The sequence below is a fragment of the Polyodon spathula genome, chromosome 7 (assembly GCF_017654505.1).
Source record: "Polyodon spathula isolate WHYD16114869_AA chromosome 7, ASM1765450v1, whole genome shotgun sequence".
Lineage (NCBI taxonomy): Eukaryota > Metazoa > Chordata > Actinopteri > Acipenseriformes > Polyodontidae > Polyodon > Polyodon spathula.
Genome location: NC_054540.1, coordinates 13,586,131 through 13,602,725, shown reverse-complemented (window position 1 = coordinate 13,602,725; position 16,595 = coordinate 13,586,131). Strand labels below are relative to the sequence as shown.

At 34.7% G+C, this 16,595-nt stretch overlaps 1 protein-coding gene across 1 annotated transcript in view; it reads left to right on the top strand.

Moving 5' to 3' along the window:
- LOC121318194 (semaphorin-3A-like) overlaps positions 1–16,595 on the top strand; it is a 117,078-nt gene that overhangs the window by 61,760 nt on the left and 38,723 nt on the right. Inside the window, exons 2-3 of the mRNA XM_041254614.1 lie at positions 235–419; positions 16,205–16,365. Of these exons, the coding sequence (XP_041110548.1) occupies positions 308–419; positions 16,205–16,365 (273 nt within the window). The 5' untranslated portion in view covers positions 235–307. The remainder of the gene's footprint in view (positions 1–234; positions 420–16,204; positions 16,366–16,595) is intronic.

Genomic DNA, 16,595 nt, shown 5'->3' with positions numbered 1-16,595 from the left:
TGCCAGTGGCTATAAAAAAGCTGCCTTAAGAAAAACTGTTGTAGCAGCAGCCCTCGTTAGTTTTCTTTCCACACCACAGTTGTGCCTCATTATCCACTGCATCTTGATCTTTGTGGACAATTTCTGATGTTGTTTGAAGTTCGCTGTTGACTTAAACCAGGAGCAATGTGAGCAAAGCTTTTGGGAACTGTCTCTTCTCAGTGAAACTGACCTGAATCACCTGTTAACCTTCAGATTTTAGGATTCTATTTTGAACTGCGTGGGGTCTTTGCTGAAGGACTGTACACCGATTTGCTACACTGGGACCATGGACTACCTCATTGGCATAGTATTGCTACTCTCCGGGGTATCCCTGCCAGCAAGTGTGCCCTCTCAACAAGGAAGGAGCAATGCCCCTCGGCTCAGGCTGTCTTTTAAAGGTAAGTCATGTTTGTCTGTGTGAAAATCTGAACAGCTATGATTCTAGTTAAGGTGAACACCGCTGTTAGGTTGTTTTATTTATGTATTTATTGTTCATAATTTTTAATAGCTTCCATGTGCTCAAGTCTTACTTAAAGCACTGCAGCCTTAACGCTATAAAACTGCTTCAGTGGACGCTTCTGAATTTCAAAAAGATGTTTATATATTATATATTTATTCTTCATATTTCAGTTTTGTTTGCTTTTTATTTTGATATGATTTGTAGATAGACAGGAAAGATATATCAGTTTATCAAACAAAGTTCTAAAATCAACAGGCTTGATTGATATAAATGAAAAATAAAACGTGTCAACAGGCAACTTTGCTTGAATGCTGTTCAGTGTACATATAAGGTTATTTTGATACAAACACACACTGTTTTTATTTGAACAATATGAATGTTATAATGCATGTAGTGTCCCTTTTAAGTCCCAGGGCCTAAATATAACTCCTAAAATATTGTCAAAGCAAACTTCATCTTAAAACACAATACTGTTTCACTGAACTACATCCATTAAAAAGACACTTAATAATTATATGAACTAGGCAGCAGGAATGTCTGTCTTCTACAGCAACTTTATAAAAAAATAAATAAATTTAAAAAAAATAATATATATATATATATATATATATATATATATATATATATATATATATATATATATATATCAGTCAAAGTTCATCAGTTAAGATCAAGATACAACTTGTTGTTAACAATATCTTTGATTAGATTAAGTAGTGAGTTCTTGAACCTCATAACACGTAACGAACGGTAACACTGACTAACATTCGTGTCCGTGTACCTTGTACCTAAAGTATCCACCATAAAAAAAAAGTGCAGTTATTATACTTGCACAACAACTTTTCAACGGTGCTGCAAGAGGTGTGCTATTGATATGATGTTTGTAATTTTATGTCCTATGTTTAAAATGATCCTGCAGTTTTGTTGTTTTTTTTTGTTTACAAATATACAGACTGAAGGGAATCTACTTTCTTTAAATGTATAGTTGCAATCAGGATGGACACATTAGTTCATATAGGAAATATATTTTTGAGGTTGAAGTAGTGTTTATTTTAAACCCAGCCATTGTACTTCTAATATCACATTTATTTTTGGTTATGATATACCACTACTTCACTGAAATGCATAACATACTATTATATTGTATGTTGTGTGAAGTTAGGGGTAAATTAAGCATTTTTTATTTACTTCATAGAATAGTATACAAGGTAAATTGCACAACAATAGATTAAACATGGTTATATTAAGAAGGTACAGAACTATACAAATATAGTACATTATGTCCATATGTGTAAGAAATTCTATCAAGACAAAATTCAAGCGTTAGTGCCAGAAATATTTAAGAAAATATCCATAGTGGGGGTCGGTGAATTACATCATCAAACTACTGTTTCAGAACTAGTTCCATATGTCATCTTTATAAAACAGATGGCTGTCATATTCTATGTTTGTTTATGCCCAGTTCCATTAATACTGTAGCTGGGGAAAAACAATTACTTAAACTGAAATAGCACAGCATTGCCAATGGCCTAATTATCTAACAAATATATACCGGTATATTATTATACAGCTTTGTTTTCTTATGACATGAAATTGTATTTTATTAAATGCATAGATTTTGCTAAATTCTTGGCTTTAAAGTACTTTCATCTTCATTTTCAATATGCCCCATACTCAAATACAAATATTTGCAATGGCCTGTCAAAAACTAATTGGAATACTAATGCATACTCTAACCAAATGGGGTGATATCCTGCAATGCTTCCTTCCATATCCCATCTGTAAAATATATTAAGTGATCAACACTTTTCCCTGCATTCATAGGCAGACAAAAAAATTTACCATCTGCTGATTTCATGGCACTCTTAGCATTTTAGTATATTGTACTAGAATGCTTGTTAAAAACTAAACATTTTTTGAGATGTGTTTTGAAGAAGTACATTACAAAGCCAACATGATATACAGCACTATAAAAAATAATCAAAGGCCGATTGTGTGGGTGAGTTTTCCTGTAATAGTCCAACATTTTATTGAAACTCCAATCTGAAAATCGTTTCATCTGGATTATTCCCTCAAATTTGACAAATTAATTAACGGTTGCCTGTTAATATATTTTCTAAGCTAAGTTGTGTAATCAATTACAGTACAAAGACTGCTGACTAACAGAGATTGCAAATGATGGAAAACGTATTACTGCAAACATCCTGTGGAATATTCTGTGCCCCACAGGTGTTTAAGTTGTGCTTTTTTTGGTGTCTATAGAATAGGTTTCCAGCGTACTCCATAGGGTGTAGTCCAGATAGATGTAATGACGAGAGTTTCCAGAAGTAAACCCAGTGGGAGAGACTGGTTGTTAAGAAAGTGTCATTCTGTTTACATGTATCCAGCATAGTAATTAGGTAAAGTAAATTGTAAGAAGAATGCTTTGCACAGGACCGTGCAGAGAAGCAGAATGCGATACATTTTTCTTTCTACTCCTTATACTGACGTGGCCTTTTTGTTTCCTAATTTATAGAGGCTTTATTAACAAAAGATATGCCTTAAAGGCACTTGTCATTGCTCTATAAACAAAGCCTGCTTTATAACTATTCATTGTATTTCCTTTCACTGTAATTCTTATTATGTTACTTGCTTCTGTAAGCAATCACCTCATATGAATCAAAATTACTTTCTGCCTTCGTTAGATCTGTAGTGCACTAGAGAAAGCATTGGTTACATTGTATTTGTTATGACCATTGCAGGTAAAAACAAACATAATATAATTATTTGTTTATTTATTTATTGAAATAGGCCGACAGTCATGTGGTCACTGACAAGCAGACTCGATAATTTTCCACTTCCAAAAAAGCATTTATTTACTGGAAATATATAACTTGTTTATTTATACAATTCCCCGTTTTAGCCACATGCTGCTTTTGTTCATGTCTTTATTTGTTTATTTATTTTGTACCTGGTCAGTCATAGTTATGTGTGGTTTGTGTCTTTAAGCAACAACACAAATTGTTCTATGTCTGTTTTTAAACATGAGAAAAACATTAGTGTTCTGTTTAAATTTAGCCATGTAAATGAAAGGAGGCACTTTATTTAAACATGTTTCTAAATTATGTTCCTTTTCAGTATTGTAAATATCTTTCAACTGGGCTTGAAATTGAAAAAAAAACTGATGATCAAAGTTTGTATGGAGCTGGGATGGGCCAACAGAAAAGTGGAGCAAAAATAAAAAATGTTTTAAGAAATTCCTGGTGAAAAGAACAGAGTTACACTACATGAAATGGTGTTACATTGCTTAATCTTTGGGTAACCAGGTTTTTTACATTGCACTCATATCTAGGTCAAATGTGCCATATTATTGAATCTGTCATTAGGCCATGTTACATGAGTGTTTGCTTTTCTCGATACATCTGTTTCTCGTGAAATAACCGTGGACATGATGCTTTTTGGGGTTTACATGTAAAGCCTCTCATTTCCCATTGGAGCGACTATTTTTCCCCAAACACTATGCAAATGAAGGAGAGGGAGGAGGGGGGCAGATTTAAATTAGCCATGTTGAAGGTACTTGTATGACTGCTTCTGCTAAATAAAGAATTGGAATATTGAGTATTGTTGATACCCAAAAAATAAGTCATGAAAAATTCACACCACATTTTATTTTGAGAGTGGGTTAAAAAATGTTTGTGTTGTGCATTGTATCAAGCTGCCTTATCTTACTTGCTGTCAAGTGTATTGTCCATTCACATGAAATAATAACACATGTAAACTTTCTACATCATTTTTTATTAAGTGAATGGCTTATGGACTACAAGAATGTTTTAAGTTTTGGGTTGTTAAATTATATCACCAGTATCTATCTCAGCAAGTGTCAGCATTCCTCTTGACTCAGCCAACCTTTATAAACTGTAAGACTTAGTAGAGTACAGACTTGCCATGATTCATATAAAAAGCTGCATGCTATTACTTATGTCCCTCCATGAATTCAAATAAAACAGACTTTATGCCAAGAGAAAACATTTCCGGAACTCTGCAGCTACCCAGGAAAAAAAAAAAAAGTGAATGTTTTAGTAACTAGTCTTGCTCACTACAGATATTGAAAGCTTGCACCTCATTTTTCAATATAATGAGCTTTAGAAGAACTTTTCCCCCCCTAAACAATATGTCTTATTGAGTTAATCAGGTTGAAGTTAGAACTGTGCTTTATTGTTACTGGGTTCAGTCATTATGTAAACCATGAAAAATGTAGAAGTCAGTGGGATATCCTGTATCTTAAATTGTTTTAAAAGAATGACAGTCTATGTAGACTATTGTCTCAGCAGGTCTCATTTTTTGTGAGTTATTATGCTTAACAAAGCAATAACAAAGCATGCCATTTACCCATAAGGTTGACAAATGTTAAAATAATGATTACGTCATTGCTATTACTAGTATCATGTGTGCTAAGTGGATGCACTGTATACCCAATTATCTTGTTCTTTTATTTCTGAAGATGAAAGTCTGAGATTCACTTCTTTAGATCCACAGAAATGTAGATGCATTTGGTATTAATATGTATTTTAAAAATAGCCGTCACCTTGCTTTTGGAGACCACTAACAAAGAAATACTGCAGGTAATGCAGCTTAACGTTGTGTCTACCTGAGATTAATAGATTGATATTAATACAGTTTGAGCCCCTTAAAAAGACAGGCCTAATCCAGCGCCATCAGCACTGTGCTTGTGGGACTGTACATTAGGTAATGCGGGCGGCTCTTTGTTTATCCTACAGTTTTCTCTCATCTCCTTACCTTAAGGATAAAAGCTGTAATAGCCCAATGCCCACAACCAGTATAGACTGCTACTAGCCGGGAGCTCCCCTATCACATGGACAAAACCTTCAGCAGGAAACAAAGCCTTTCCTGGTGGGATAGCACCATCAAAGCAAAGAGGTATAAACATTGCTGATGTGCCAGTCATTATAGGCATTAATGCTGTATGAGATGTGTGTTTTTATTACACACCCTGGCAATAGAATACAGGCACCCTTTATGGCTTCCACTGAGTAAATGTAACAACTGACAAATCATTACCAAAATAATGTACTATATTTTATGATCTTTTTTCATGTTTTATTGGACTCAATTAAAATGTCAGCAGAAACATTTGTAAATATTTCCTAGCAGCACAGGCCTCTTACTGTTGGAATAATCTTTCAATTCATAGAGAGATTACCTTTCAATCAATAACCACTGACACTCCTTCAGGGGTTTGTCAAATAGTCCACGAAAAGAGCTTCTCCAAAGCAACTCCGCCTAACTACTGGTAATTAAGCATATGAAAGGATGAACCAGGGCCTCATAGTTCCCACATTATTACTTTTCTACAAAACAATTTCAACTATTAACAACATTCTGTAAAAATAAATCCCTTGCAAATGCCAATCAATCAACCAATAAATTACCAGAATCTGTGGCTAAAAGTAAATATAATACAAATATGAGTTTTGTTTTTTAAATAAACAAAGAGAAAAAGGACTTGAAGACTTGTGATTAATTTTTGTTTAGTTAGTCCAACAAAAGGTTTCATTTTCATCTGTCTTCCCAACAGACAGTATGAGACATTGACATACCACCCATGGTAACATGTTTTTAAATATGAATCATTTTTAAATATCATTTTGATATAATATATATATATATATATATATATATATATATATATATATATATATATATAATATAGATATATATATATATGAGACATTCTGTGAGGAAAGTCATGAGAGAGATTATAAACCACTTAGACCAGTTTTTCTCACAAGCATAATTTTCATACAATTCTACTTGCAATACAAGTTATTTTCTTTGTCTCTTCAGTGAATTTTTAGTTTATATTTTGTTCATGTGGAGAACAACACCCTGTCACAGCTTGATGACCCAGCTTGTGTATATTTGTGTAGTATCTTTTCTTTACACTTGGATAAGATTTGAATCCACAGAAATGTGAAGAATATAGTGGCTGCTTGTATAATTATAGAGTTTTATTGACTTCTGTTGACAAATTTTATAGTACATTTGCTTTACATAGTACTGTAGTTATTATTATTATTATTATTATTATTATTATTATTATTATTATTATATTATTATTATTATTATTATTAGTCATAGTAGTTGCCTAATTAAATAATGCAAACTGATATTTTAAAATCATACCATTCATTTTTTATTTGAAGGTAACAGGAGGTTATCCTAAAAAAATAATACAATCAAGGGACCATTGTCTGTTTCTGCTTCTCTATAAACACCTGATATTGTCACAGGATAGCAAGTTCTCTGATAAAAATAACGAAGCAGTTTTAATCCAAAGGTGTCGGACACACCTGAGTGTTTTTGTTATTGCATTGTTCAAATTGAGAGATGTGATGGAAAATAACTTCACAGTGATAATCCCATGTTCTACTTGTGTTCAGAACAGTGCTCTTGAAATTTGACTTTGACCTGTTCACAGTCTTTAAGAATAGAAATCAGTGGTCCTTATAGTTCCCGGTGAGCAGGTTAAAGGAGAGCCTTGTAAGTTAACTGTTTCATTCAGATCAAGCTGTCATCTTGTGACTTAAGACAGGAACAGGATTTGAGAAGGAGCCACATACCCTTGCTAAAGCAATTCCCCCTTTAGAACTGCTGCAACAGAAAGAGGCTGCTTTTAGTAACAACAGTAGTTAACAATCACTAAATAGCAAGGTGTGGCTGAAAGGCGTCTTTTCAGGCTGCTTTTTAGAAACATCATAATTTTGTTATCTGGATACCAGTGAAGGGAAAATAAGTTGTTCATATCCCTGATCCCAGATGTATTAGCAAATATGCTCACATTTGAGATATGTTGGACTGCCTGGGAAAGGGGTCTTAAATTCTGCTCAGAAGAGGCTGCAGTTAAATAAATAAATTGTCTTCAAGTAGAGTGTGTTTGACGTGACCCCTTTTCTAAAAGATATGGCCATGAAAAGGTGATGGCATACAGAGAGTGGCTAGTCTCTTTCTGTCAATCTAACATATTATCACCCCTGTTAAATGCGGATTAACTCATCACAACACACGTGCTCCTATGGTGTCCTGGATCAATAAAGAATTGATTGTGAATCCCTCCACCACAGAAGAGGGTAGATCCTATGTCACAGGGATTAGATACACCAGGAGAGTCCTGTAGGTTTCCGCAATTGTTATAGAAATGAAAGAATATTATGTTCTGCCATGTTGCATGTTCTATATGAAGCAAAATGTATTTCTGTTAGTTTCTGCCTGCAACATTTTTAGATTTCTTTTAACAGAATACATTTGTGCGATGGAGATAACAGGATGACAGAGGATATCAGATGGTGTTGCTTACTGTTACTATCAGCTGATATAACAATCTGTCAACAGGGTAGTGATTCATCATTACCATGAGTGCTGTGCTGTGCTTCTTTTCCACACCTAGCACCAAGGTTATACTAACAATGCCATTTTCATAAGATGTCTCATTTGTCTTATCATTAAATACTTTCAGCCCAGTTAGGTTGATAGCAACTCTTCTCCTTTTGTGTACTTTTATCTCCCTGTTACAGCTTTATTTGTACTTTTCCTCTTTATCCTGTCCTTTTGTGTGTGTGTGCGTGTGAAAGGGGGGGGGTTAATATATGTATTGGTCATACAGAATAAAACAGTAACAGCAAATAGAGCTGTTCCTTTCCTATCTAAAGGAGTCAAATCACATTCCCTAAACCATACATTTTCTCTTTGCAGCTAACTTGAGATTGTAAAGGTTTGTGGTGTCAATTTGACTTTGTGTATCAATTCATCATGCATGGCCCTGATGATTCAAAACAACTCTTAGTATCAGGGAAACATTTTCATTGTAATTAAAATATATTACTTTCATTTGTATGCGTCACAGAAACTATATTATATGCAGTCATTGAGGAATGGTGAAGGCACGTCTTTTAAGTGGGGGAACAATTATTTGAACCCTGACTTACATTGAAACTTCCAGTCAAAACATAAAATAATGTGACACAAGGCTCACTTGAAATGCATGTGTGCTCTTAACTACAATTAGACTATGCCTTCAAAGAACAGATTGTAAAAATGAGATTCTATTTCCCCTTTTTTGGTCAGTGGCAAAGACATTTCTGTGAAGCATGACATGAGAGGATAGTATTGTTGATCTTACTTTTCAATCCTGTCAAATTAAAGAAGGCCTGGTGCAAGATTTGTTCTTTAAAATAAGGTGCATTCCTTCTGTAAGCACTAAGAGGGTGAGCTGGTTGAAACTTGCTGTTGGAGAGGAGGGGGTCCAACAATAACATCAATGGGTTCTCCCAACTCCCTGATTCATGTGATTTTCTCAGTTGAAAAGAAAAGCAAACATCTAACACCTGTTTAGTGTGGCAATTGTGCCGTGACAATCACTAAACAGAAATTCCACTATCTGGAAAAGGCATAAAGCTTTGAAACAGGGTTTCTTAAATTACATTGTTGGGCATTATTAAAAAGGAATGCAATTTCATTCACAGGATAAATACTCGGCACCAAAGAAATTATTAAAAAAAAATAAAAAAATTCAAAGCGACCAGGTATTCTATGAGGATTAAGAGGAATAAAAGGCTTGGCACGTACACTGTGTTTCAATTTGGTGGAGTCTGGTTACGAAACCACTTGCGTAATGCTTGACTTTCTGTTGTAACAGAAATTAGTTAAGTTAAAGACATATCTTTCTACTTAGGAAGGTGGAGCCCAATTATGCTATTAATTTTACAGGGATAAGGTCAAGAGCTTCCACTCAAGGATTAACCATTCCTCCCACCCACAGCCCTCCAGTATGGGCAATGTGATATTATGGTCCCTTAACTAAAAATATAGGAATTCAATTTGGTATTTTCACAAAAATGTCCAGCTGTTAGGTACTGACAAACCAGCATTCAAATGCTTTTTTTCTGTGACTGTAATCTTTTCTTCTCTGTTATATGTCTAAATCATTTAGAATGTAAACATGGCTATCAAATAAAGTAGATAATTATTTTCTTAAAAGTATGTAACACAAGCTGAAAACCCAAAAAGGGTGGTATTGAATTGGAAAACCAAAACAACTGCTGGAAATGAAGCTTATCCAATGTGAGTTCAGGTTACTGCTGCTCAAATAGTATAAATATCCCACTCCTGGCAATCCTTTATGTTATGCTAGGAACAGACACACCAGTATTCTAGATAGCAAAAGAGAAATCAAAGCTTATGTGGGAGAGGGAGACGATAACCTGTATTTTTACTGTGAACACAGTAGCATTAATTAATCTTTAACCTGTATACAAACACCACTGTGATTGCACTATTGGGTTTCTGGTTTAGGTGGTTGGGAATAGCTGACTTTGGATCACTGAAGATAGGTTGTGTTTTGCCCCTAGAGGTCACAATGTGGCTTTGTTTATTGGTAGATATGCTTGTTGACGGGATTTAAATGAGTTGTAATTAAATTGTTAAATTAGGTTAAATTCTACAACAAGTTTGACTTAATCATAAAATCAATAACTATCCTACCAATCATTTATTGTATGCTTGTGAACCACCAAAAAAGAATTATTTGCCATTATGAAGAGTTGGTTATTTTAGGTTAGCCACAAAACCATCATGATCCCAGTTATTTACAATGCATATAGGAAGTATTCACCCCCCTTGGGCATTTTTATAGTTTGTTGTGTTACAACCTGAAATCTTGATGCATTTAAATGGAATTTTTTCCCCTTTGATTTACACAACCTACTCAACACTTTCTATGTGTGCAAAAATGGGGGGGGGGGGGTGAAAAAACAAATCAATTAAAACCTGAAAAGTCTTCATTAGATAAGTATTCACCCCCTTTGCTATGACACTCCTAAATAAGCTCAGGTGCAACCAGTTGCCTTCAGAATTCACACAATAAGTTAAATGGAGTCCATCTGTCTGCAATAAAAGTGGTTCATATGATTTCAGATTAAATACACCTACCTCTGTAAGGTTCCACAGTTGGGTAGTGCATTCAAAGCAAAGATACTATCATGAAGACCAAGGAGCTTTCAAAACAACTCTGGGATAAAGTTTTGGAAAGGCACAGATCAGGGGAGGGATATAAAAAGATGTCAAAGGCATTGAATATCCCTTGGAGCACAGTCAAGTCGATCATTAAGAAGTGGAAGGTATACAGCACCACCAAGAATCTGCTTAGAGCAGGCCGTACTCTCAGACTGAGCAGCTGGGTAAGTAGGGCATTGGTCAGAGAAGCCAGCAAGAGGTCAATGACAACTCTGAAAGACCTACAGCAGTCCATGGCTGAGATAGGAGAAACTGTCCATGTGTCAACTATAGCTGAGGTACTCCACAAATCTGGCCGGTATAGAAGAGTGGCAAGAAGGAAGCCTATTTCTGAAGAAAACCCATATAAAATCCAGCTTGGAATTTGCAAAAAGGCAGAGAATCTGAAAAGATGTGGCAAAAGATTCTGTGGTCCGATGAAACAAAAATTGAACTATTTGGCCTAAATGCAAATCGTTATGTATGGCGCAAACCCAACACAGCACATCACCCAGGTAACATCATTCCTACTGTGAATCATGGTGGTGGCAGCATCATGCTATGAGGATGCTTTTCATAGGCAAGGACTGGGAAGCTTGACAGGGTAGAGGGCAAAATGGATGGAGCTAAAAACAGGCAAATCCTTGTGGAAAACCTGCTTCAGTTTGTAAAAGACCTAAGACTGGGACGGAGACTCACCTTTCAGCAGGACAATGACTCCAAACACACAGCCAAAACGACACTGGAGTGGCTTAAAAACAAGAAAGTGAATGTCCTAGAGTGGCCCAGTCAAAGCCCGAACTTGAATCCGATTGAGAATCTGCGGCGAATATTGCAAGATCCAGATGTGCAAAACCTACCCCAAAAGACTCACAGCTGTAATTACTTCCAAAGGTGATTCTACCAAGGATTGACTCAGGGGGGTGAATACTTATCTAACCAAGATATTTCTTTTTTTTTTTTTTTTTTCCATTAACTGTTGTTTCACAATAAAAATTCTATTACCTCTTCAAAGAGTTGAGTAGGTTGTGTAAATCAAAGGAAAACAATCCCATTTAAATACATCAAGATTTCAGGTTGTAACACAACAAACTGTGAAAACGTCCCGGGGGGGGGGGGGGGGGGGGGGGGATAATTAATATAGGCACTCTATTTGGTCCATTGTGGCTATCATTGCACTATTTCGGTGGGAAATGTTCTAAAAGTGTAGCGATCTCACGAACATGGATAAGCTTAAAATCTAAACATGGATAAATACAAGGCAAGTTGGATATTGTGTACACCTCAATAGATAACATTTCTTTATTGTATTCGGAAACATTACAACACGTATCAATTTGTACGTGATACGAAAATATACTATATTAGGCACTTCACAAAATAAAGGAAAAATACATGTTTCTGAAATAAATTCAGGTTAAAATTGGATTATTTGTTCAGACCAGTTCAAAACAATCTACATAATTACAGTTAGTCATTTAAATCAACAATTGATTGCATTGGAATGAATCAATATTTTGTTTTCAAGATGCAGTATGTGGGTTGTGTAAGCAGGACTTAACATTACGAAACAGGATCACAGCTGCTACTCATGCAATCTCTCTTTTAAAAAGACCCAGCAAAAATAGTCTATTCATCAAATCATCCCTGACCACTTAAAAATGTACATTTTCAACAGAATTTCAAGCTATAACTGCTTCAGCTGTATACTGAACACATTGCAAGTGTTTACTTTAGGCAGTGAAGGTTATTTCTACTGCTGCCTGTGATATCATCCTTGCATTCATGCATATGCACAACAAACATACATGCCATGGCCAAAATGAACTTCAGGCAAGTAGTCAAGTTGCGCTATGTTGAGATTACTCATATTAATCTTTAAAGAAATAAAAGCACACGAGTTTCCTTCTCAGCTCTGCTAGTGCAACCTAAACACTGTCTGCCATTTTGCCATTTCTCATGCATGTACTGCCAATTGTGTTGGATTGTGTGGTGGTTTTGTGATGGACTAAAGTCCTAAATTGTGATGAACAAACTTCACTTGAGCCAGAGATGGACTCAATACAATACCCAAAATTAGTGGGCTAGCCCACTGCGCCACCCATGATAACGGCATGTGGTATAGACTTATTTTAGGAATTAACTACATCACCAAAAATAAGTGACCAATTCATCTTAGGGTTCAGAGTCCTCAATCAGAAAACATTGATTTTCTTTAACACATACAAGGCCAAAGTCACATTGAAAGTGTTGTCTAAAGCCTACATTGATGAATAATAATAAAACATTCTAATAATGGGGCCTGTTTAAAAAGATTGAATTAATATGCTGCTCAAACAAAGAAAATACAGTTAAAAATGACTCAACCTGCTTAACATTCTGAGTAAAGGCATTTATACCAGAACATGCTCAGTACGTTGTGTTAAATTAGTTAGAACAAGCAACTTTCTTGGTCATCAGCTTTCCTGGCATCATTCAAAATGCAGTTGACTTTTGCGGTTTACAGTTTAGGCCATTCCCTTCACATTATATTTAATAGGTTTTATTTTGAGTAAAGCCAATGCATATCTTTAAGGTATTATAGGTCATACAGTATACACCGCCAGGACAGTAATTGAAATGTACGTAGGCAGGAGAAGGCCTTCCAAATGATGGAAAAATGTGTGTATCAAATGGTGACCAACATGTTCTGCTTCTCTTCACCTTCTTTCTTTCTTTTAGAATTCATAGGCAGAGATGTGGTCATCTGCTGCTTGCCTCATTTAACATTCACAGTTCCTCAATGAAACACTGAACAGCTTAGCGGGTACTATGTTTTCAATTGGTGTGAAGCACCCATGCTACATGATCCCTCGTGTGCATTCTTTGTCTGTATTATGTATTTTTAAAGATCCCTTTCTCCCCAAAGAACAAGTCCACAGGGAACAATAAATGAGTGCATGACTTAAGCACTACACTAAAGTGAAATAATGCATTTCAGTAGCCACAATGGCAACCGTGTCTCATTATATAAATGACAAACACCTTGTGCAGTTTTTTTTCAACTAATTTGTTTACAAAATAATATCACATCTTCTGCCAACTATTTCTCACAGCAAAATAAAAAAGAGGACCAGATTGCAGTAAAAGTTGCAGGTGTATATATACATATATGTATGTATATATTCTAGATATTTTTCTTTATATTGCAATTGTTATTATTGTATTAATAGGGTTCAGATCATATCTATTTCTCTTGTTCTTTTTTTTATTGATATACAGTAAACAGTACATTAATTATTTATAAGAATTTCTCCAGTACAAATACCAATTGAGATTCTGTTTTGGACTTTGATCACATATCATCACAAGGAATACGAGGCATTATAAAGTTATCTGATAAGTACAGTCTACATGATAACATCTTAGCAAGAGAGTTATGTGGACCAGAGACACTTTGGTAATGGTGGGAGTGTGTCCCTCAAGTGATAAATCAATTACAGAAAGTTTTTGATGATTGACAGATGTCAAAATAAGACATTGTGGTGCGTTGAAAGCCGAGATTGATAGAGCAGCTGTGAAAAGGATTGCAATGCATTTGCATTCAGATTATTGATAAAATAACCCTCCTAGGAGAGATCCATCACTTGGGAATTTACAGAAGAAGGGTAACTAGCAGGGAAACATATTGCCCCTAGCTGGGTCATCAAATTATTAAACTTATTTAAATTATTAAATGTATCAAACAATGTACATTATTTGTAATATAGTGTGGGCTAACAGTTGTTTTGGAATGGTAATTGTAAATGTGCAAGAAGAAATTCGCAGTTTAGCAGGTTAGAGGAAAGACATTTCACATTATTATTTTTCTTAACATACTTTTTCAAATTTGCAATTTACCACCTGTAAATATTGCACAGCTGCTAAATGAAACTGAGAAATACATTTTCAAATTTAGTGATATAGCATTGTCTTTAGAAGTATTTTGATTTAAAAAAAAAAATGTACTTTTTAAACTTCAAACTTTCAAACAGAATTATGCTCACCAAATCTGTCATCACAAATTGTCTTTTTATTAATGCTTGAAGCAATACTGTAAACAAACATTGCTCTTTTTAGGCAAGCATTTTTTATTCTGATTTTAAAGAAGTTTTTGTCATTGTTCAGTAATTGAAAACATATAATGGATTTCTTTAGATGATATACTGAAAGGCATTTGTAAGTTAAGTACCACTTTTCATTTGCATTAAGTTGCATTGTACTGCTTTATTATTATTATTATTATTATTATTATTATTATTATTATTATTATTATTATTATTATTATTATTATTATTATTTTTGTTTATTTTATTTTTACAATGCACATATGATGTGACGCCCATTAAGCATTTAAAAAGGTGGCCATATTCCATGTTAGATCCTAGCCTAAAAAGGGTTATACTACACATACTGTTCAGGCAGTTGTGAGGACTGCATGTTTGCACATCCATTTTGTATGTTTGTTCTGTATATTTAAAGAAGTCTGAAAATCTTGTTTGCCAAAAGCAGAATATCCTGAGGTATCTGTTTGCTCAGATGGTTGCATTGTGTATGTCAAATACTGTCAGTAAGGGCTTCTGCTTCCTGATTCCCATTTCCTGCTTCTTACCTGTCCTCCACTGCAAGATTTATATTTATAACTACACCACTTAGGGGATTTTTTGACACATTGCACATTAAAATGTATAAATACATCCTAGAGCTTAGCAGTCTGCTCCCTAGTCAAATAATAATTAAAAAAAAAAAAAAAAAAACATTCTGAACTTGAATGCAAACCTATAGGCTGTCATTAATTACATTATAAATATACCAAGTGATCAATAAGTCACAAGACAAAGGCGGAGACAATGTGGAGACAATGTGCTCAAAAAGGTGCCCTTCAGCAGTAAAACAACAACTAAATAAAATAGCACCTCATTGTCGAGTGACTTATTGATTAATCTGTATATTGTTCTGTATAACAATTATTTGCTACTACATGTTTCTATTTTTACTAGTTTTAACTAATTTAAGCCTATCAAGGCTCTTTCGATCTCCTTAAGGCTGTGACAGGTATTTTTGTACAGCAAACACAGCCTCAACAATGAGTAAATGCTTTTCACACTGAAAGTCTGCTGCCTTCATAGTTGATGTACTAATTTCTTGGTTAATTAATTAGTTGTTAATTCAAAATGGGAATAATTGGGGAATCCTTTGTTCCACAATAGAGATTTCATATGGTAGTGATTCAAAGCTAGATACTCAGTAATAGATGGCTTTTAAAAGTCTACCTTGGATCAGAATTCATCAAGTTCATTAACCAGATGCCTGATAAATTTCACTCCAGCTGCATTCATTTCCATGATAGTAACCCTCTATTTTACAATGCCATTTCAGACTCCCTGGTGTACTAGTGGAAAATATTGCAGTGGCTATATGTTGGAATTTAGGATGTTGATCATTTCCTCACAGTCGGTGACATTTAATACAGCACCACCTGTTAATGAAAAACATGGACATTGTACAGAAGTGTTTTTCAGGATGTCAGTGACATAACAATAGGATCATTGTACAGAATCAGCATCTTCTGATCTATGTTACCATAAATGTATGTGTATATGTAAATAGACACAAATGTGTATGTAGGTTAATTGTTATGGTTTCCTTCCTTTACAGAAATGTTGGACTCAAACAATCTCATTACTTTTAATGGTCTGGCCAATAGTTCCAGTTATCACACTTTCCTGCTGGACGAAGAGAAAGGAAGGCTATTGGTGGGCGCAAAGGACCATATTTTGTCATTTAATCTTATCAACATTAACAAGGATTACCAAAAGGTAACAATGAATATATGATGACATTTACGAGTGGGAAATGTAAATCCATTCACATTGGTGTAAATTGGTTTAATATATTGAACAGCTTGAATAATTGAGAACTGATGTACATTACATCTATACGTAACTATGGCAGACCTGCTTCTTCAACTGGCTATAAATTCAATACATGGCAAAGGCAATTGTACAGTATTACATTATGACAGATACAATGTGATACGCTATTTCGT